The 21,612-nt window shown below is 60.6% G+C and overlaps 2 protein-coding genes across 3 annotated transcripts; both read right to left on the bottom strand.

The window, feature by feature from the left end:
• Positions 1 to 1,604: 1,604 nt before the first annotated feature.
• Positions 1,605 to 7,296, bottom strand: GSK3A (glycogen synthase kinase 3 alpha). The gene is made up of 11 exons (XM_074980587.1): positions 7,055 to 7,296; positions 5,986 to 6,173; positions 5,819 to 5,902; positions 5,180 to 5,290; positions 4,960 to 5,090; positions 4,394 to 4,500; positions 4,205 to 4,302; positions 3,088 to 3,183; positions 2,712 to 2,898; positions 2,563 to 2,637; positions 1,605 to 2,319 (listed from the first exon to the last, which is right to left on the bottom strand). Exons 1-11 carry the CDS (start codon positions 7,269 to 7,271, stop codon positions 2,258 to 2,260), a joined length of 1,356 nt encoding a protein of 451 aa, XP_074836688.1. The 5' UTR covers positions 7,272 to 7,296; the 3' UTR covers positions 1,605 to 2,257.
• A 2,459-nt stretch (positions 7,297 to 9,755) lies between these two features.
• On the bottom strand, positions 9,756 to 17,830 carry ERF (ETS2 repressor factor). 2 transcript variants are annotated; one of them, XM_074980707.1, is made up of 4 exons: positions 17,758 to 17,830; positions 12,603 to 12,837; positions 12,274 to 12,389; positions 9,756 to 11,999 (listed from the first exon to the last, which is right to left on the bottom strand). In XM_074980707.1, the coding sequence occupies exons 1-4, from the start codon at positions 17,777 to 17,779 to the stop codon at positions 10,864 to 10,866; spliced, it is 1,509 nt and encodes a 502-aa protein (XP_074836808.1). In that variant the 5' UTR covers positions 17,780 to 17,830; the 3' UTR covers positions 9,756 to 10,863. The 2 variants fall into 2 exon arrangements, with proteins under 2 accessions (XP_074836808.1, XP_074836809.1); XM_074980708.1 differs by having other exon boundaries at positions 17,652 to 17,759.
• Positions 17,831 to 21,612: the final 3,782 nt, after the last annotated feature.

Genomic DNA, 21,612 nt, shown 5'->3' on the forward strand with positions numbered 1-21,612 from the left:
TGTTCACTAAACCTGGTGGGGGAGGGTGGCTCTGTGTTAGGGGCAGCACACCAGCTGGCCCTGTGTGCTTTCCAGCTCTCTGCAGTGGGGTGAGACCAGGAGACCTTTTAAACTGGAGTCCTGAAAGGTTATCCCCTCCCCTCTAGCTGTAGGGTCGACTGGAGGAGCCAGGCCCTTCCCTTGCAGAGCAAGGCAACTGCCTGAGGGTCAGCAGCCCAGCAGAAAACCCTTGCCCCTGCTCTTCCACCCTCCCAAATGAGTGCTGTCCGTTGGTCCTTTTCCCTGCCTGCATGGGGGGCTGGGTTGGAGTCTGTTCAACTGCCTCAGGATGGAGGGGGGAGGGTATATAGCCCCTCCAGCACTGCCTCAGTGGGTCCCAGAGACTGGGAGGATTGATACAGGGGCCTTGTTCCCCTTAGAGGGCACTGGCTCACAGCTGTTCCCAGGCTGAGGGATGGGACAGGGTGCTTGGTCAGACCCCTCACCTACAGGTTGAGACTGCACTCTTCTGAGCCTGAGGGGCAACAAGCAACTTGTGACCTGGCTGTGCCATAGGCCCTCTCCCCTGTGGGGCTAGCCAGCACCCCAGCCTTCCTGTCTCTTCCCCCCACCCCCCTGGCCTATGGAAGAGAGAAAGCAGCAGACTCAGCCTGGGACTGGCTGGAAAACACACTGTGCACCCTGCAGAGCACAAACTCATCCCCTGCCCTCCAGGGGAAGTGAGGCAGGGAGAGTGACCCTTAGGGATTCTCATGCAGCACTGAACTAGGGAGAGAGCCACAGACTCCCAGCTCCCTCATCCCCTCCCAGAGCTGAAGAGAAAACCCAGGAATCCTCTTGCCCCTAGTTCCCATGCAAGGTGCTGAGGGCTCCCTGCAATGGAAGCTCTTGTCCCTCACTAGCCAGGGGAAATGGCCACCTTGGTACAGCTGGGGCAGCCCGAGTGGTGCCCTGCAGTGCAAGAAGTGGTGCCAGGGGGAAGCAGCACAGAGGGCTGGGAAAAGGGGACCCGAAACTGCTTGTAGGCTGCTGAGCTTCATGGGCACTATACCTGGGAGGGGACATTAACAGATACAGGCTGGGAGTTGGGCACAGGCACTGATGGCCTCAGGCATGGCCAAGGGAGCCCCCTCACTCCTGTGCACTGGCACAGGCATGGCCAAGGGCCTCACCCTGCCAACAGGGGCAGACTTACTGCAACCACTGCATCAGGCACCCCTGAGGGAGCCCCCCCTCAGCCCTCCAACAGGCCCAGGGTGTGAGGTACGAGCAGAACCACTCCCCAGTCTTGCTGCAGGGAGATGGGCTGTTTACACTCAGGCCCCTTTTCCTTCACACTGCTACAGGCTAGGGAGGAACTGTCATGGGGGGAAGGGGAGTGCAGAGGTGTTTCTTCCTCCCCAGTCCAGGGGTCCACCGTGCCCCCCCATACACACTGGTCCAGGGCAGGCAAAACTGGGCACTCTAGTGCCCCAGGAGAGGGTCATCTTTGGCTCCCTCAAGCAGTGACATCGCACCTGGACAGATAGCCCTCCCAGGGGACAATCAGCTGAGGGAGGTGAGCTTACACCACAGGTAGCCCCCAGCAGCTCCACATGCCCCTGCATCCTTCCATGCCAATAATTTATTGAACCAGGCGCCTGTACAGAGCCAGAACTAAGAGAAACTAACACACGGGGGGGGAGGGGGCACTTGGCTTAAGAAAAAAATCATCTATGTACACAGCCATCAGTAAAAGAAATGGGTTTGGTGGAGGGGTATTTACAGGGGGCAGGCAGGAGGGAAATAAAAATCCCCTCCCCCCTGAGAGCTGGGCCCCTTCCTCCAAGGAGATAGCCTTGTTGGGGAGGTGGGGAGGGAATGCAGAGGGATGCAGCCAGCCAGGCCCACAGGTGACTCCCACCCCTCGCCTGGCAGGGGGTTTGTTCCCAGCTTTGTCTCCTGCTTCCCCCTTCCCCCCTACAGGGCAGCAGCACAGGAGACAAGGGAAGGAGGGTGTTAAAAACCAAAAGCAACTTAAAATCCAGGGGGCGGCAGCCAGAGCCACTTCCAAGGGGGCGAAAGAAGCAGCATGACTTGTGTCCACCCCTGCCCCCGCCCCAGGTTAGCGAGAGCAGCATCTCCTCCGTGACTGGCTGGCCCCCAGCCAAGGGGAAGCAGGGCTCGTGGTCCATGGGCACTGCCCCCACCCAGTTCACAGTTCAGACAAGTCCATGGGGTGGCCGTGGGGTGGGGAGGGGGCCTGCCCCCCAGCCCCTCAGGATGCATTGGTGATGGATCCTGCGCCATCCCCTGGAGTCCCCTGGCTCCTTTCAGTGCCTGCAGGTGGTGGGGAGAGAAGACAAGTCAGCACAGCAGGGCCAACACCCACCCCCATAGCACCCAGGCTCTGGCCCAGCTCCCAGCAACCCCTGGGGCAGCAGGGAGCACAAAAGGTGTAGTCCCCCTATACTCCCAGCATGCACTGCAACCCAGCCAAGGGAGAACGGGGGAGGGCTAGAGAAGAAAGGCCCTAGGCTCTTCAGTCCCAACCTCCCAGTACGTCCCCACGCCAACACTCACCATGTGCGCTGGGCGTGCACCCCAGCAGGTGGGGTGGGATGAGGGAAGGGTTGAGCGAGGGCTGGATGGACAATTCTGTGGGGAGAAAGCAGAGGAGTCAGAGAGATGGACTGCAGGCCCCGCCCCGCCCCGCCCGCACCAGCACTCACCCCCTGGGCTGAAGTTGAAGAGGGGGGGCAGGTCGCGCCCACTGGGCAGGCGGGCATTGGGCTCCCGCAGCTCATCAAAGAAGGCGCTGGCACAGGCCTCCAGTGGGGAGAGGCGGGTGGCGGGCGTGTACTCCAGCAGGCGGCTGCACAATGACACGGCCTCCAGGGGGGTGCGTGGCTTGAACACCTGGGGAGTGGGAGCAGAGAGATCAACTTGGGAAGAGCCCAGCCCCACAAAGCCCCACGGCCCCCCTGGAGTCAGCACCAGACAGCCTCTCCTCACGTCAGGGTCAGCAGACAGCCACAGCCCTCTCAAGGAGCATCCCCACCCTAATGGGGGGAGCTCCCCCAGACAGTGCCTTCTACCTCCCTGTACCTTTAGCCAAGGATGTGCTTTGATCTGGGGAAACTTGAACTCCGTGTAGTTGGGGTTCATCTCCCGAATCTGCTCTCTCGTTGGCGTCCCCAGCACCTGCAGGGATGGGGCACCTGTTACCATCCTGCCCCCAGCCTCTCAGGTCCTCCCAAGGTGCATGTCCCACACCCAGGCATTGGCCCTTCCCCTCTCACAGCCCTGCCTGCAGCAAGCCCTTGGAAAGGAGGCTGGTAGGTCTCAAGTACACTCATCCCTCGCTGTACGAGCACAGTTGCTTCCCAACTCTCTGCCCGTAAGTGAAAGCTCGTAAGAGGGACACTAAATTTCCATTAAAATAACCGTACAAGTCTCTGATTGGTTCCTAGTGCTCCTAACTCGAGGAAGGAGGAGCAGCAGGTGGTACTGCTTTTGAAAGGTGAGTGAACTTTGGGTTGGGGAGGGTTAAAGGCAGGGGGGCAGTTTGGGGCCATGACCAGGAGGATTAAAACCTGGTGGTGGGTTGGGTCTGGGGAGCAGGGGGTTAAAGACTGCGGTGGTTTAGGGTCTGCAGAGGCCAGTGTGGGAGGTGTCAGACTGCAGCAGTTTAGGGCCTGTGGGGGGTTCAGGCTGCAGTGGTTTAGGGTCTGTGGGGCCGGAGGTGGGGTTTAAGGCTGCAGCAGGGTGGAGCAGCGGGGAGGGGGTCAGGCTTGCAGCATTAGTGATGGGAGTTCACTTGTCCAGTGAACAAAGGTAAGTATGTGCGTCCCTCGTTAAAGCGTGTGCTAGTAAGTAAAGTACTCATTAAATGAGAGCACAGTGTGGGCCCCTTCCATGAGGTCCAGCCCAGCACGGTCTGCTCCAGGAGGGAAGTGGGATCTAGTGGCTGGGAGCCAGAACTCCTGGGTTCCACTTCAGTTCTGGGAGGGGAGTGGGGTCTAGTGCAGTGATGTCCAAGAGAAATGTAACCGATTGCCACAGCTGCGCCCCCCCCCAAGATTACCCATGTGGAGCTGCCTCAGGCTCAAGCTGTGCCACACTAGCCACCCCAGAGCTGGAGCCCGCTGGGGCCAGAGGAGAGGCTGGAGGGACAATTCTCCTGAGCCACACTTCATATTTCACCACACTGGGCACCTCCTACCTTGATGATTTCCACCAGCTGGTCTACGCCACTGTCCCCAGGGAAGATAGGCTGGCCCAACAGCAGCTCAGCCAGCACGCAGCCCGCTGACCAGATATCTAGGAAGGGACAGGGGTGGTCAGGACACCTGGGTTCCCTCCCACTTACTGTACAGCAGGAAGAAGAGAGAGGGGGGCCAGGGGAACTCACCTATATTTGATGTGTAATCGGTGGCCCCGAAGATGAGCTCAGGGGCACGATAATAGCGGGAGCAGATGTAGGAGACATTGGGCTCACCTCGGACCAGCTGCTTGGCACTGCAGGACAAACTCCCCATAGTGAGTGGGCCCAGCTCTGTCCCCTGCCCCTCCCAACAGGTGAGTGCACTGTGGCCAGCCTACACCAGCCACTGGTTGTGCCCAAGGCAACTGCTGCGCAATCGTCTTGTAAGGGCCCGTGTGTGGGACAAATCACCCCACACCCGGCCTGGTACGTGCCTGACACCCCACCTTCAAATGCTGTCCATCCACATGCAGTATAAATAGTACTCCGCGCACTGAGGCACATACAGACGTGCACCACCCATAGAAACAGGCTGCCTGCTGGGGGCGCTCTACCAATCAGCTGGGTGGCCGCCCAAGGGCTCAAGTTACAGGGACTGCTGCTGTCCATCTGAGTCACCCATCTGATGAGGGCCTATGCTGCTCAGGCCGTGTTCCACAAGCCCACCCCTTTCCCCTTCACACCACTATCACAAGAGGGGGCCCAGCTCACACCTGCCGAAGTCGCACAGCTTGAGCACAGCCGTGTCAGGGTCCACCAGTAGGTTCTGTGGCTTGATGTCACGGTGACAGACACCCTGGGAATGGATGTAGGCCAGGCTGCGGAAGAGCTGATACATGTACACCTGCCAGGAAGGGAGACGTGCTCACAGCCAGCCTAGAGTCCCCTGGGCAGTCCCTCACCTACCTCTGTGCAGCTGCCCCCAACGCTCACCTTGACATAGATGACTGGGATGGTCTGTTTGGCCTTGGTGAAGTGGCGTGCCACACGGTACACTGTCTCAGGCACAAAGTCCAGCACCAGGTTCAGGTACACCTCGTCCTTCTGTAATGGGGCTGGGTAAGAGGGGACTTTCCTTGGCTCTATGCTCCCCAACCCAGTCTCCAACATCAGCCCTCCCCGCTGAGAGAGAGGACCTGGGACACCCTGCCCCCAGCCCTATGGACTCTTCACACATGAAAGGTGCAAATGGACCCAGAACATGGCTCTATCCCACTCCCTGGGTCCCCCTCTTCCACCAGCTCTCGGGACCCATCCTCACTGGGAACAGCCTGAGTGGGGATCCTCTGCCCCAACCCCTAGATCCACTCCCTCCACCAGCTCTTAAGCTGCTCTTGGTGAGGAAGGGTCCCAAGAACTGGTGGAGAAGGTGGACTTAAAGGGTGAGACAAGGGAGCCCCACTCGACTTGCTCTAGGTGAGAATGGGTCAGGAGTAGGCCTCCCCTGCCCCACCCCTTAAGTCCCCTCTTCCACCAGCTCTCGCAACCCAACCTCACACAGAGCAGCCTAACAGGGACTCCCTTATCCTACCCCATAGGTCCACTCCCTGCCCCTCCCTGGTGACCCCTGACCTTCTCCCCACTGGAGTAGAAGAAGTAGCGCAGCCGCACGATGTTGCAGTGATCCAGCTTGCGCATGATCTGCAGCTCCCGGTTCTGAGGGAAACACAGATGGATGAGTTGTGGGGAGCCTGGCAAGGAGGAGGGACCCCTCCAGTTCCCCCTCCCCTCATACTCACCTTGAAACGCTTGTCCTGCAGCACTTTCTTGATGGCCACCAGCTCCCCAGAGTCAGCCAGGCGGGCCTGGTAGACCACACCGAAGGAGCCATTCCCGATGACCTTGATATCTGAGTAGGAAACCTCTTGTGGGCGCTCTGGGCCCTGGCCAGGTGTGGCCACTACTGTGCTCACCTTCCCGCTGTCTCCTGGGGATGGAAGTTGTTTTAGATATAGTCAGGGATACCCCCCAACACAAACCCTGTTCCTCCTGCTGTCTCCTGGGGATGGGAGCAGGGATTTAGATACACAGACAGGGAACCCCCCGCCCCACAACCTTTCTTTGCCCCGTTCTCAGGGGAGGGGAGGAGAAGAGAAGAGCTGCAAACACAACAGGGATGCCCCCAAGCAGCTCAGCACTGCCCCACTCCTCCCCTTCTAAGAGTGGGTAGAGACCTGTCTAGGGACCTCCACAATCCTGCTCCTGGGATTGCGGGGAGCAAGAAACATTGCCAAGCCCCGACTCCCTGATGCTCCCACCTTCCCAACCTACAGGTTAAAGAGAGTACCAGAGTCCCCACTCTACCCACCCCACAGCAACTCTGCCACTAGCTCCTGTGCACTACCAGTACCACGCAGCCCCCGCGCTACTGCCTCCAGCTCCCCTCAACACACTCCAGCGAGAACAGCGTCCCCCCACATAACACCCCCACTTCTGCCCCAGTCAGTGTCCCTCTTCACCCCGGGACACCTTCTCCCCCAGCTAGTGCCAAAGGGGCCCCCTACAACTCCCACTGAGAAGCAAGCCCAGTGACCAAACCAACGCGACCCCGGGAACCCCCAGCTCCAGCCCAGGTACTCCCCACTCAGCAGACGCAGTCGAGGTGCTGAACCCCAACACTTGATGCCCCAGTCCAATGACGGAGCCACCCACCAGCCCCCGGCTCCGAACGGGACCCGAGACCCCGTCCTCAGCCCTCCCCCAGCGCTCCGGGCCGCCAGGACGAGCCCAGGACCCCACCGTTCACCCGCCCCCGCAGCGCCTCTTCCCTCCGCCGCGCAGCCGGGCGCCGCCCCCGCCCCCACTCACGGCCGAGTTTGAGGCCCGGCGGGAAGGCCCCGGAGCCGCCGCCGCCGCCGCCCCCCCCCGGCCCGGGCCCCGCCGCCCCCGCCTTAGTGCCCGCCGCTGCCCCCGGGGGGGGGCCGGGCGGAGCGGGAGCTCCGGGACCGACGGCGGCCCCGCCCGAGGCGGCGTCGGCGAACGAGCTGGTCCGGGGCCGGGAGGGGCCGGCGCTGCCGCTGCTCATGGCGAGGCCGGACGGGGGGGGCGGGGGGACTGCGGAGGGCGCCTGCGCCGTCCCGGGCCCGCCCCCACCCGCCGCGACGGACGCTGGGAAACTGAGTCCGGCCTCGCCCCCGGCCCCCAACCGCCGCGGGGGGAGCTGGGAACCTGAGCCAGGCCCCGCCCCCATCCGCCGCGGGGGGCGCTGGGAAACGGAGCCAGGCCCCGCCCCCACCTGCCGCGAGGGACGCTGGGAAACTGAGTCCGGCCTCGCCCCCCGCCCCACCCGCCGCTAGGGGCGCTGGGAAAGTAGTTTCCTGCCAGTCCGACCTGGGCACGCGCGGCCCTGCGCGCTCCTGCAGGGCGGGACCCAGGCGTCCGGGCGCCCTGCCCCGGGAATGGCGCGTGGAGGCGGCTGCCCAAGCCGGGCATCTCTGGGTGGATCCACACCCTGCGCGGCAGAGACGGAGCCGCCCCGGGCCCCCACGTCCTGCTGGGGGGCAACGGGCAGCTGCTGGCCCCAGCACCCCCATAGGCTGCCCCCCCGCGCACTCCTGGCCCAGCCCCCAGAGCTGAGCTCCGTTTTAAGGCCAGGAATGCCCCGTCCCCTGGTTAATGGCGTGGCCAGGCAAGTTCCCCTGCAATGGGCCCACGCCGGCCGTGGGAAATGCTCACTCGGCCAAGCCCACGGGGCGCCCACGGCCTTAGGTCCCAGGGGAGTGTGGTCCAGGGCATGGCCAGTGACAGATGTCACAGCCAGGGCAGGCCCTGCCCTCCCAAACGGCTGGGCCCCCCACACCCTGCAGGCCAGGCTTCTCATGCCAAGGTTGGCCCTCGGCCCTGCCTGAGCAGCTGGAGCTGGGTGCCCAGAGCCCCAGCAGGCAGGTGCACCATGGTGGGGACCGGGGGCAGGTAGAGCACAAAAGGGAGGGAGGGACCTTGGGCACCAGCTGAGGGGCCAGCAGTTCACCTTTCAGTGGCCAGGGCCTAACTCACCATGGCTACGTCTACACGTGCCCCAAACTTCGAAATGGCCATGCAAATGGCCATTTCGAAGTTTACTAATGAAGCGCTGAAATGCATATTCAGCGCTTCATTAGCATGCGGGTGGCAGCCACGCTTCGAAATTGACGCTCCTTGCTGCTGCGCGGCGCGTCCAGACGGGGCTCCTTTTCGAAAGGATGCTGCCTACTTCGAAGTCCCGAAAAGGAGCCCCGTCTGGACGCGCCGCGCGGCGGCAAGGAGCGTCAATTTCGAAGCGCGGCTGCCGCCCGCATGCTAATGAAGCGCTGAATATGCATTTCAGCGCTTCATTAGTAAACTTCAAAATGGCCATTTGCATGGCCATTTCGAAGTTTGGGGCACGTGTAGACGTAGCCCATGCGTGGGAGCTGGGCCAGGGCTTTCCCCACTCCACCTAGCTCAGGTCATGGGCCCAGCTGGTGACGAAAACAGCATGGCTTTTCTCCCCCCTGCTGCAAGGAAGTGGAGGCTGGAGGATAGAGCAGGATGGGCTGGGAGCCAGAACTCCTTGGTTCCATACTTGGCTCAGAGGCTGTGTGACTAGCACTAGCCCCTCCACACTGAGGGTGGGAGCTCCCCACTCTCAAGAGGGTCACAGCATGACCCTAACAGTTGCTGAGATGCTTGGCCATGGGCACACAGTACTGCCAACAGGCTGAAGGGGTAGGGACTGATTGGGACAAGAGGTTCTGGAAGAGGGGCCAAGCCAGGGACCAGAGGGGGCTGTGCGCAGGAGTGAGAGGCATGAGGGGAGAGGGGGCAGCAAAGAAAGGAAGCTGTTCCCCCTTTCCCCCAACCAGGAGGAGGCACTGGCAGAGCTGCCCTGGAACCTGGCTGGTGGAGAAGGGCAGATTCCCTCTTCCACCCTGCAAGATTGGTCCTCACACATTCAACCAGTTTTGGCTCTCTGCCCTGGGGGTTAACTCTGGGCAGTGTCCATGGAGGGGCAAGCCTCAGGGGGTGTCTGGCATGGTCATTCCAAGCCATGCCTCCTCCCCCTCCCCCCCAGCAAGTACAGGTCTTGGGGAGGAGTCAAGTACCCAGGAGGGGACTCTTCCCCCAGGGCAGTAAACAACTCCATCAGGCAAAGTGGCCTTGCCAGCTGCAGCAGGGTAAATGGGGCTTGGGAGGCAGAGAGACAGTAAGGCAACTGCCCCCTGCCCGAGGGGGCTGTTCTCTGCCCACCTTTGGGACAGGACAGTAAGGGAGAGGCTGGGAGGTTGGCAGAGGGACTAGCTGTGGGTGGGTGATACAGCCATAGGCCAGGGGCTCCCTTGTCAGGCGCCAGAGGGGTTCAAGAGGACACCCGCTCCCCCAGTGCTCCCAGCCACAGCCCTTGACCCAGGCTTAGAAACTGTTAGAGCATTTCTCTCCCCATTCCACTGCTGGCACTACAAAGAAAAAAGCCAGGATGTTGCCAGCTCTTTTATTGGTTATTTTTATACATTCGTGACCCGAGCCTGCCCGCCCGCCCACCCACCCTGGCTGCACAGGAATTGGAATAAGGCTTCGGAAGTCAACCCCCCCAGCCACTCCCAACAGTGGGCCACAGAGCGGAGCCTGCCCGTCTGGGTCCATAAGTCCCACGCTAGAACAAGGCAGGCAAGCCCTGCCCCCAGGAGAATGGGAGGGGGTACCCACTTCCCATCATACTTCAGGCACACCCATCTGCTTGGGTCTCACCCCATTTATGGGAGCCCCTGCTCCCCTCCCTTGGGAATCCCACCCTCGCCCATTCGCACTCAGGAACGGCCCCTCAGAAGTGGAGAAAGGGTGGTTCAGGCACTGTTCCATGGGGGGCCACAGGCTGCCTACGCCTCACCCCCAGTCCCACAGAGACAGTATTTCAACAGGCACTTGAGGTCCCTCCAGCCCCTGGGGTGGCTCAGGCCCATGCCCACACCCACCCCACTCATTTTTGGTTAGCTAAAGCCATGTCTGGCATCCCAGAGCAACCTGCATCCCCCAAGCGCCAGGCCACCCCCTCTCGGCAAGAGACCAGACAGTCCCATGCAGACCAACCATAGGGGAGGGCAAGAGCCAGGCCTGCAATATTGGGGTCAGCTCTCCCCCAACCCCTGCTAACACAGCAGCAGCACAGGGCTGGTTTCCATTTCTGATCCAGCCAGACAGGGACTCAGTTTATTGTGCTTTAAAGCCCCTGTTTCCCCCCCACAAGTGTGAGGTGAGGGACACAACATGCCTCCCCAAGATCCATGCCTCGCCCCGCCCACCCCCCACCCCCAAAACAAGGCAGCAACTGGATATAAACAAGGGGATACAGGGGGTGGGAAAAGGTTAAAAACAAAGTTCTACATGATATAAATTCCTGGGGTGGCACCCCCTTAAAAACAGAGCCCCTGAAAGGAAAGCGGCACCCAGATTGAAAATCATCCCCCCAAAAATATATGTATGTATGTATGTATGTATGTATAACAACATAAAAACAGCGGTGTGCCCCTGCCACACGCCATGTCCAGGGGCCAGCAGAGCAGGCAGCCCAGAGAAGGAAGGGTTAAAATCTTGACTTTAAGGCAGAAGACGGCCCCCCAGCCCTGTCCATCCCTGGGGCGTGGGGGGCTCTGGGTCTGGCTCTACGAGTCCCTGTTCTCCAGCGAGAGCTGGGCCGTGGCATGAGGCAGGTCGGTGCTGACGCGCCGCCCCACACCGGCCAGGGTGCCTGCCCCCTCCCCCTTCGCCTTCTTGTCATCTGCCTCCTCAGGGCTGCCCCCCCCGCCTGCCTCCAGCCGCTGGTCCTCACTCCAGCGCCGCTTGAAGCGCAGCTTAAGGGGGATGCACTGGCTGCTCTCCTCACCTTGGCGGGGGGCCGGGGCTGCCAAAGGCTCCTCACACTTCTCGGGAGGAGCAGGGGGAGCCTTGAACACCTCCTCGTCTTCCTCGCTGACGTCCGTCACCTCCACCGTCACCTCCTCCTCCTCCTCCGACTCCCCCTCCGAGATGGGCTCCACCTTGATGCACGGCACCCGGGGCTCCGGGGCAGCCCCTTCCCCAGGGGGCGCCAGCACCTTGTCTCGGTTGCGCCGGCCCAGGGGGGGAGGCTGCAGCTTGAATTTGAAGGGTTCGGGGGGCTCTTCAGGTGGGGGAGGCTTCTCAGGGCGCTGGGGCTGGGGCACGAGGATGTGCGGGTAGTGGAGGAAGGCCCGAGGGCTTAGGTGGTAGTTGTAAACACTCTGGGTGTGCGCTTGCAGGTACCGCTTCATGTCCTCAGGGTTGAAGGAGAAGTGGGAGCCACTGGGGTACATGGGGCTCAGGGTGGGTGAGGGGGTGTAGTTCACATGGGTGGGGGTGAGAGGCAGGGCAGGCGAGAGCTGGGGGGGCAGCAGAGCACCAGGGCCGGCCATGGGGGACACAGGGAAGGGGCTGAGGGGCTCAGGCCCACGGGGCCGGGGGTAGGCACGGAAGAGACCCTCGTGACCCAGCCGAGAGTGGGCGGGCAGGGGTGGCCCACGAAAGCCAGGCCCCTCCCCCGGCCCCCCGGCCCGGCGCCCCTCCTCGCCCAGTGGCTCCTCCAGCTCCGAGGTGGCCGAGGTGGCATCACTGCAGTCACTGACAGAGCCACGAGCCAGGCGCCGGGCCACGGCTGAGAAGATGCCTGGCGAGCGCAGCTCCTCTGCCCCAGGTGACAACGCATCTGACGGTGTGGAGGGGGGGAAGCGGAAGTGGGAGCCGCCTGAGGGCACAGGTGGGGCGCTCTGGGGCACAGGGCCGCCTGCCGGGGGAGAGGAGCAGTGAGGGGGACCCTTGCCAGCTGCCTGGCCACCCCCGATGCCAACCCTCCATCCCAACGGCAGCCCTTCACGACACCCCATCCCACCCCAGCTCCACCTCCCCAGTCTCCAATCCACTTCCCCTCCCCACAGCCACCACCGGCCCCTTCCCCAGCTGCCCCTGCCCTCCTGTTTATAGAGCAAGTCCCCAGGGCCTGAGAGCTGCCTCCCCACAGCCCTTCCCAGGAGCACCCCGTCCGGGCCCTTGCCCCTCACCTGCCATGCCCACATCAATGAAAGGGTAGTTCACCAGCACCAGCTTGTTGAAGTTGAACTTGTAGGTGAATCGTTTGCCTTTGGTTTTGTGCAAGATTCGCTTGTTGTAGTAGTACCTGGGGAAGTGGAGCAGAGCCAGGACCATCAGCCCCCTGCCACGACAGCCTGAGCCCGGACTCCCAACTTCAGGGCCAGTGGTTAGAGCCGGGGAGGAGGGCAGGTGCCAGGACTCCTGGGTTCTCACACCACTTTTGGGAGGGGACTGGGAACCAGGCACTGCCCCTGATTGATGGTGTGCTCTCTCCCTGCCCATCTCCCCAGCCCCTCACCTCAGCGCCCGGCTCAGCTTGTCGTAGTTCATTTGGGGCTTGCACTTGCGGACACCCCACAGCCGGGCCACCTCGTCGGGGTCCTTGATGACGAACTCGCCGTAGTCGCCCTGCCAGGCAATCACATCATGGTACTCTTCCTTGCGCAGCAGCTCCAGGATGAAGTGCCACAGCTGGATCTGCCGCGAGCCAGGGCTGGACTCGGGCTTGTAGGCCCAGTCGGGGAAGGCGAACCCTGTGGTGGGGGAAATGGGCTGTTAGGCAGCACTGGGCAGCAGCCCTTTAGGGTCTGCTTCACAGGGAGGTCCAGAGATGCCAAAACTGGAACCATGCTGGGAGCCAGGACTCCATGTTCTCTCCTGGCTCTGTTAAGGGTGCAGGGGCCAGGAGGGGGATGTGCAGAAGGGGCAAATGCCCCCATGCCCAGTACCAGGCTGCCGGCACAGAGTGTGGGAGGGGAGGAAACGGGAGCCTGGTGTGCCCACCAAGATTCTCAGCACTTTCCAGGCTGGATCTAGAGGCCTCCACCATGCCCTCAGGCCTGCCCCACACTCAGCTGCAGCTGCTTCTGGCATGGGACAGAATGCAACTGCCCCATAGGGTAGGGGCACCCTGAGAGCTCCCCCAAGCCCTGTGAGAATGGGCGGGAGCCAGGTGTGTCTGTCACCAGCAGGCAGCTAAGGTCAGCACCTTCTAGACAAATTCCCCCTCATCCCCTTCCTCCACTGCATACCTTCCCCTCCTCCCACCTTTTCCTGCCCTCTTGGCTACGCCCGTCCCCCACTGAGCCCTCAGCCTCCACCACTTCACTGATCCCCCCCACCACAACAAGGAGCAGCACCCCCAGGAGCAGATTCAGTGTCACTCCCCCTAACAGGTAGCAGACAATAGGCAAGCCACCCTCGTACACTGCTGTCTCACCACTGGCTGAGCCAGCAGCCCCACAAGCCATGGGCACGCCAAGCAACCAAGCAGCCAGCACCCCGCAGCGGCTCCCCTGGTACTCGGGGCTGCGTGGGACAGTGCCTCCATATTAACCCCAGCGCAACCAAGACCCCCCCCACAACCTTGCCCAGAGGGGGAGGGGGAAGCTGACCCCCACTGTGTGGGGGGGTATCCTCGCCAAGGGGCACAGTCCAGCCTACCAGTTGGGGAGGGGGCAGTTTCTCATTTCCAAAACCCCAGGCGCTCAGAGCCTATCAATAATTCAGAGCCTTTGTAATGGAGGCCGGGCGCCTGGAGTGGGGGGGGGGGAGCCACAGACGGAGCCATTAGAGCAATGATCTCACGCCCGCTCTGGCCTGGGCCCCCTCTGGGGGGTGGAGCACATAAGACCCCCCCAAGCACAGCCCAGAGACAGGCACTTCCCACCCTGGCTGGCTGGCGACCCCAATGCAAACTGAGGCAGGGCTCTAGGAGCAGGGGAAGGGGACCAGAAGAATGTGGGGTAACACCCAGCTCTGCCCCCCAAAGCACAGGTGGGGTCCAGCCCCCCAAATACACACCAAGTGCTGTGGGGCCTCACAAATACATCCCGCCTGCCCCTCTCCAGCTCCCAGTCTCCAAGCAACAGGCAACAGAGCCGGCAGAGTGCTAAAAATAACCCACAGGGAGGCTGAGGGAAGGAGCAGGCTGGGGAGGGCCCCAGCACCCACAGGTCCCCCCCACGTGCCAGGAACTCAGGTGATCAGGACACCTCCCCTCCCCCCTCTCCCCAGAGTCCCACCTGGCTGCAGGCATATAACTGCCTGCCTGTTACTTCCCCTCCTAAGCACCACTGCAGCACGGGGTGAGGGGTCCCTGCTCAGGCAGCCCCCCATGCTCTGCCTCCAGAAGCAGCTGTGTCCCAGTGCCAGGTGAGGGATCCTTGCTCTGCCTCAGAAGGGCCGCATCCCAGCACGGGGCGAGGGGTCCCCACATCGCTGACTGGTGACTGTGCCAATGACATACTCAGATCTGGCATGAGATCCCGGCACCCCAAATGACCTTTGCTCCAGAAAGTCCAGATGAGGTTGCCAGTCTGGAAGACCAAGCAGGCAAGGAGGAGGGACCTGTGCCCCTATCCCCCAAATCCACACTAGCCCCAAAGAGATAGTTCAAAGCTTCCTTCCCCCCAGTTTCCTTGTGACCATGGGGCAGGCGTGCCCCTCCCCCAGCCTCTGACTCAGCCCCACTTACACACAGGGGCCTGTTCTTGCTAATTAGCCGGGGTGGGGGGGAAGACTCTGACATCAGCCGCCCGCCGAGATCCCGTGAATGGGGTCACTGTTCCTGACTGGTGCTACCAGACACGCAGGGTGAACCCCACCCCCTGCAAGCCCCCAGGTGTGAGAGCTGAGGGTTGCATGAGGATACAGAAGTGAGGCACTGGGGGGCATCCCACACGTCCAAAACCCTCTGGGACTTTAGGGAGCAGCAGTCCTGCAATGCTGCAGGACAGGTCTGCCCCCCCAAACCCAAAGTGGTACCCCGATGGAGGAGGAGTTCAGAGCCCCCAGCTCAGCCTCTATAAGAAAGATGGGGAACACACACCCCTAGCAAGCAGCTCGAGCGTTCCTGCCCCCCACAATCTCCCACCCCTGCCCCCGTCCCAGTCCCCACTCCCGCTCCCAGCTCATCCCTCCCAGAGGTGTCAGCTGTTCAGACCCCCCCCCCCGCCATGAAGGCAGAGCCAGCTCAGCACCAGTGACTAAGCTGGTGCCCACTCTTGTTCAGTGGGTGCCCATCCCTCACCAGCTCTCTGCCAGGAGAAAGGGGCGGGAGGGGGAGCACAAAACCACCGTCTGCTGGCAGGCGCAGCCCCCAGGGTCTGGCACAGCCGCCGGCAGCCTGGTGCCAATGGGAGGCAGGGCCAGACGCCAGGAGGAGTTGCTGCCGTCAGGCCATGCTGGCATGCCCCCCCGATGCCCCCTATATCCACTCCCTGAGCCAGGGCTATCCCAGGGATTTGGGGGGCTGGAATTGCCAGGATACAGCCCAGAAGCCAGCCACGCTCCCTGCCCGTGGGCCCCTGCTCCTGCCCACATACAATGCAGAGCCTGTTCTCCGCCCAAGTCTCCTTCCAAGACTCAGCTTCCGCCAGGTCCCCCTTCGCCCCCTGAACATTTTCCACTGGTCCCTAAGTAGGCACGTCTAGGGCACAGCCCAGCTCTGGGGACAGACCCATGACTCCATCTTCGTGTCTCTCCCCACCTCCCCACACCCGACCCCACAGAGCCCCCCCACGGTCAGAGCGGGAAGGGGGTATTCTGGCCAGTTGGAGTGGGAGGGATCAGGAGTTGGGGGCAGAATGGCGTCACTGTTTCTTTAAGCGCCCCCCCCCCTCCCCAAACCACACCACCTCTGTGACTAATCCCTGGAGCCAGCAGCTAACAGAGCCGGGATCGAATTCCAGCCCCCCCGCCCCGAATATTACATCACTCCCATTCCAGCAGCCTCAAGCCGCAGCCTCCGGCTGGGGGGGAACCACATCACAGTGGGGTGTCTGCGCGCTGGGGGGTGGGCCTGGCACAGCCGGGGGCAGAGCTGAGCCCCCCCCCCCGACAGCGTTCAAAACTGGGGGCTCCAACTACGGGGACACGCAAGAGAAGGGGGATGGGGAGTCTGCCACCAGCAGGGTGGGGGCGCAGACCTGGGCTGTGATTTCTCTGCGGGCGGCCGTGGCCCGGGGCCCTCTGTGTCGGGGAGGCCGAACAAGCGACGGGAGTGGGGCAGGGGGAACTTTCCCAGCGTCGAAAGCAGGAAAAAGTTCTGCAGCAGCCGCCCGCCGCCGCCGCCGGGGCGGGGGGGAGACAAGTTTGAACAGAAGCGAGAAGAACTTCAAAAAAACACCCAGATTCCTGGAGACAATGGGCTGGGGTGGGTGGCGCCAGGGGGGAGGGGGAGCCCAGCACAAGCCAGCCGGGAAGGGTGGGGGCAGGCAAGGTCCTTGCAAAAGGAGCCCCCACCCCCCGGACATGCAAGGAAGCCACTCAATTGCCCACGCTCAGCTACAGAGTGGGCAGTGACCCCTCCGCACCGCTGGGTTTAGAAAAGTAGCTTCCCCCTACAAATCCAGCTCAGCCGCAGCCCAAATGATTCCCCCCCCTCCAAAGTCCGGACAGAAAGGCTGCACGCCCCAGTTGCATTTAAGATGGTATATCCTCCGTTTGTAGTTAAGGAGGGGCTCTAGGTGAGAGATAGCTTCGACCCCCCCCTTCCGCGCGGCGATGGGGGGTTAAAGTCCAGAGTAAAAGGTTGGCGATTAACCCCCACCCCCCGCACTAAGGAAGACAACATTGGAGCTGGATTTAAGGTGGTATCGTCCTCTGAACGATTCAAAAACGGGCAGGGGGGGGGATTCCAACAGTCTCTGTCTTCCCACAGGAAAAACACATCCAGCCCCTCGCACAAACACTGGGGGGGGCAGAGATTCTCTCCCCTGCTCCCTTCCCCGCCAGGCGCCACCTTAACGCCGCGTTGTTTGTCGGAAACAAAAAGTTCCTTTTCGAACGTTGAGTTTCCAGTTCGGAACTTCGCAACTTTTCTCTTCCCGGGAACGGGGGAGGGGGGCGCGGAGGTAGAGCCCCCCCCCCCCCCCGGGAAAGACAGCTGGAGGGCGTTGCAAGCCTAGGGGAGCATCCAGGGGTGCAGCCCCCTCCTGACCAAATAAGGCCCCCTCTCCTACACACAGGCCCCCCTACGCCCCACATTCCCCTGCCCCCAATCCAATCTCCCCTAGAAAGCGAAGAACGGAGTCACCCCAAAGACCCCACCCCACCCCGCGGCCCCGGCTGCAGCTGGAGCCGAGAAATGCAACAGGTCCCGCGACTCCACGCGCCGGCGCGGACCTCCCCCATGGGGGGCAAGGAAGGGGAGCCCCCGCGCCGGGACCCAGGAACTCCCCTCCCCGCTCCGCCGCCACCCTCACAAGTACCACCAAGAGCCAGTCCTTCCAGTCCTCCCCCTCAGCCCCCAACACTTCTGTCCCCCCCCATCTTCCTCGCGCCCCGCTCCTAGCCCCCCACTTCCTCCTCTCCGCACCCCGCTTCACATGCCCCGCCCCATCACCTTTGGGGTACCCCAGCTCCAAGTTCCTCCAGCCCACCCGAGCGGGATCCCTAAATCCTGGAGGGGTGCCCCAACTTCCCAGCCTCACGTGGTGCCGAGTCCCCACCTGCGTCCGCCGGGGTCTTCATGGCTCCTGAGCTGCAGTCACCGCCGGGTCGGTGTCGGTACAGGTCTCCGTCTCTCTTTCCCTCCCTCCCCCCCCCCCAATCCCCCCCCCTCCGCCCCTTCCCGGCCTCATATGGAGCCGGGACGCCCACGCCCCCTGCAAACACGTCACCGCCGCGTCGCCATGGACACTGAGCCCGCCCCCCCGGCCGGCTCCGCCCACAGAAGCCAGAGGGGAGGGGCAGCTTAAAGGAGAGGAGCGGGCAAGGGGTATTCGGGGGGCAGGTGAGATGTGATAGAGGGGGGTGAAGGGAAGAGTATCGGGGGCGTATCAGAGTGTGGCTAGAGGAGGTACGTGGTTAGATGGGGTATCGCGGAAGAGGAGGGGTATCTCGGGGCAGATGAGATAAGATGGGGTATTGGCGCAGATTGGGATATCAGGGTACATGGGAAGGGGTATCTCGGGGCAGATGTGGCTATCAGGGAGATGGGAGTATTGGGGCAGATTGGGATATCAGGGCACTTGGGGAGGGTATCAGGCAGATGGGGTACTGGGGCAGACTGGGATATCTCGGGGCAGATGGGGATATCAGGGTACTTGGGGAGGGTATCTCGGGGCAGAGGGGGTGTCAGGTAGATGGGAGTATCAGGGTAGATGGGGGTGTTGGGGGCAGACTGCGGTAGAGGAGGGCTTCTGGGAATAGAGCAAAAGGGAAAGGAGTATGAGGGCAGGGTTGGGCTGGGGGTGAGTGACTGGGCTGTCTCGGGGAGCTGGGGGGGCTGGGGCTCTGGCTGGGGCAGAGGGAGAATAGGGGTGTCTGGGCTGGGGGGGCAGAATGGGCATTCTGGGGGACACTGGGGGAGGGAGCTCAGCCCTAAAGTGCTTGGGACCAACTGGGTTTGGGACGGAGCCACTGGAGGATGGGGTCTGACCAGGGAGGGGAGGGGAGGGGAGGGGAGGGGAGGCTATCTACGTGCATGGGGTGTGTGGCTCCATGTCCATGTGTGCCTGTGTGCTTGTGCTGTGTGTAATGTGTCCATATTGACGCGTGATGTGTTTGTGTGTGTCTCACTGTGTCCGTGTGTGTGTATGTGTCTGTGTGGGTGGGTCCATACCTATAAGTTTGTCCATGTTTGTGTATCTGTGTAGTGTGTGTGCATCTGTGTGTGCATGTGTCCATGTCTGACATGTGTGCACACGTGTGTCTGTGCCCATGTGCTATGCATGCCGGGACAGCTAGACTGGAGGGCACGTTGAGAACTCAGCAGGAGCCGCCCCATGTGTGGAGCTGGGAACACGCACCAGGATGGGTGTGTCTGTGCAGTGAGGTTCCCTCTGGGGTGTGGTGTGTTTCAGGGGGGCTCTCCCTGTGGTCCTCCCTCTCTGTCCGTGTAGTGCTTCCATGTGTCCATCCCTGTGTGTACCTGTGTGTGTGGTGTGTCTCTGTGTGTCCATCCCTGTGTGTACCCATTTATGTGGCACTTTCCCTTGTGTCCATCCCTGTGTGTACCTGTGTGTGTGGTGTGTCTCTGTGTGTCCATCCCTGTGTGTACCCATTTATGTGACACTTTCCCTTGTGTCCATCCCTGTGTGTACCTGTGTGTGTGGTGTGTCTCTGTGTGTCCATCCCTGTGTGTACCCATTTATGTGACACTTTCCCTTGTGTCCATCCCTGTGTGTACCTGTGTGTGTGGTGTGTCCCTGTGTGTCCATCCCTATGTGTACCTGTGTGTGTGGTTTGTCTGTGTGTGTCCATCCCTGTGTGTACCTGTGTGTGGTGTGTCTCTGTGTGTCCATCCCTGTGTGTACTTGTGTGTGTGGTGTGTCTCTGTGTGTCCATCCCTCTGTGTACCTGTGTGTGTGGTTTGTCTGTGTGTGTCCATCACTGTGTGTACCTGTGTGTGGTGTGTCTCTGTGTGTCCATCCCTATGTGTACCTGTGTGTGTGGGTGTCTCTGCGTGTCCATCCCTGTGTGTACCCGTATATATGACACTTTCCCTTGTGTCCATCCCTGTGTGTACTCATGGGGGTAGTTTGTTTCTGTTTTCACCCCAGCATTTAATAGCAGGTGTGTAGTGCATATCCTCATGTCCATCTCTGTGTGTACCTGCGTGTGTGTTGTATTACCATGCATCCATCCCTCTGTGTACTACTGTGTGAGGGGTTTCCTTCTGTCCATTCCTGTGTATACCCATTTGTGTGGTGTGTTTCCTTTTGTCTGTGTGTATAGTGTATTTCTGCATGTTTGTACCTGTGTGTGTGGTGTGTTTTTCCTGTGTCCGTCCATGTGTGTACCCCTGTGTGTAGTGTTTCTGGTATCCATGCTTGTGTGTGAGGTGTGTGTCCATGTGTCCATTCCCGTGTGTAACACTGTGTGGTATGTTTCCATGCATCCATCCCTGTGTTTAACAGTGTGTGTGGTGTGTTCCCTCATGTCCATCCCTGTGTCGCCCCAGGTGTGTAATGTATTTCCAGGTGTCCATGCCTGTATGTACCCATTTGTGTGGTATGTTTCCTTTTGTCCATGTATGTGGTGTATTTCTGCATGTTTATCCCATGTATTCGTGTGTGTGGTGTTTATGCGTGTCCATCTCTGTGTGTACCGAAGTGTACGGTGTGTTTCCATGTGTCCATCCCTGCATGTACCCTTGTGTGTGACGCTTTCCCTTGAGTCAATCCTTGTGTGTATCTGTATGTGTGGTGTGTTTCCTTATATCCACCCCCACTTTTAACTGTGTATGTGGTGTGTTTCCATGTGTCCATCCCTCTGTGCACCTTTGTATATGATGTTTCCTTGTGTCCATGTCTGTGTGTACCTATGTGTGTGATGTGTCTCCATGTGTCCATCTCTATGTGTACCCGTGTATGCGGTGTATTTCCCTGTGCCCATACCAGTGTACACCCGAGTATGTGGTGTATTTCCATATCTCCATCCCAGTGCATACTGGTGTGTTTCTGTGTGTCCATCCTTGTGTGTACTCGTGTGTGTGGTGTGTTTCGTTGTGTCAGTCTGCATGCGTATCCATGAATATGGTGTTTATGCGTGTCCATCCTTGTGTGTACCCATTTGTGTGGTGTCCCTCCCTTTGTGTACCTGTGTGTGTGTGGTATGTCTCCATGTGTCCATCCCCATCTCCGTCCGTGTGTGGTGTATTTCCCTGTGCCTATCCCTGTGTATACATGTGTGTGGCATGTTTCCTTGTGTCCATCCCTGTGTGTACCCCTGTGTGTGGTGTGTTTCTGTGTTTTCATCCCTGTATTTAATGACATGTATGTCATGACACTTTCCCTCATGTCCACCTCTGTGTGTACTTGTGTGGGGGGTGTTCTCCATACATGTGTGTATTCGTGTGTGTGGTGTGTTTCCATGTGTCCACCTCTGTATGCACCTGTTTGTGTGACATTTTCCCTTGAGTCAATCCCCGTGCGTACCCATGTGGCTGGTTTGCACTTGTCTGTCCATCCCTGTGTGTACTTGTGTGTGTGGTATATTTCCACATGTCCATCCCTGTGTGTACCCGAGTGTGTGGTGTTTTTCCTTGTGTCCATCCCTATGCATACCCACATGTACGGTGTGTTTCCTCATATCCATCCTTATGTGTACTCTTGTTTAAGGTGCATTTCCTTGTGTCCATGTTTGTGTGTACTGTGTGTCTGGTGTATTTCAATGTGTCCGTCCCTGTGTGTACCACTGGGTGTTGTATGTCTCCGTGCGTTCATCCCTGTGTATACCCTTGTGTGTGATGTGTTTCTGTGTTTTCATCCCTGCGTTTAATGGCGTGTGTGGTGTGTTTCCTCGTTTCCATCTCCATGTGTACCTGTGTGTGGTATGTTTCCATGCGTCCATCCTTGTGT

This window comes from Carettochelys insculpta, chromosome 30 (genome assembly GCF_033958435.1).
Source record: "Carettochelys insculpta isolate YL-2023 chromosome 30, ASM3395843v1, whole genome shotgun sequence".
Lineage (NCBI taxonomy): Eukaryota > Metazoa > Chordata > Testudines > Carettochelyidae > Carettochelys > Carettochelys insculpta.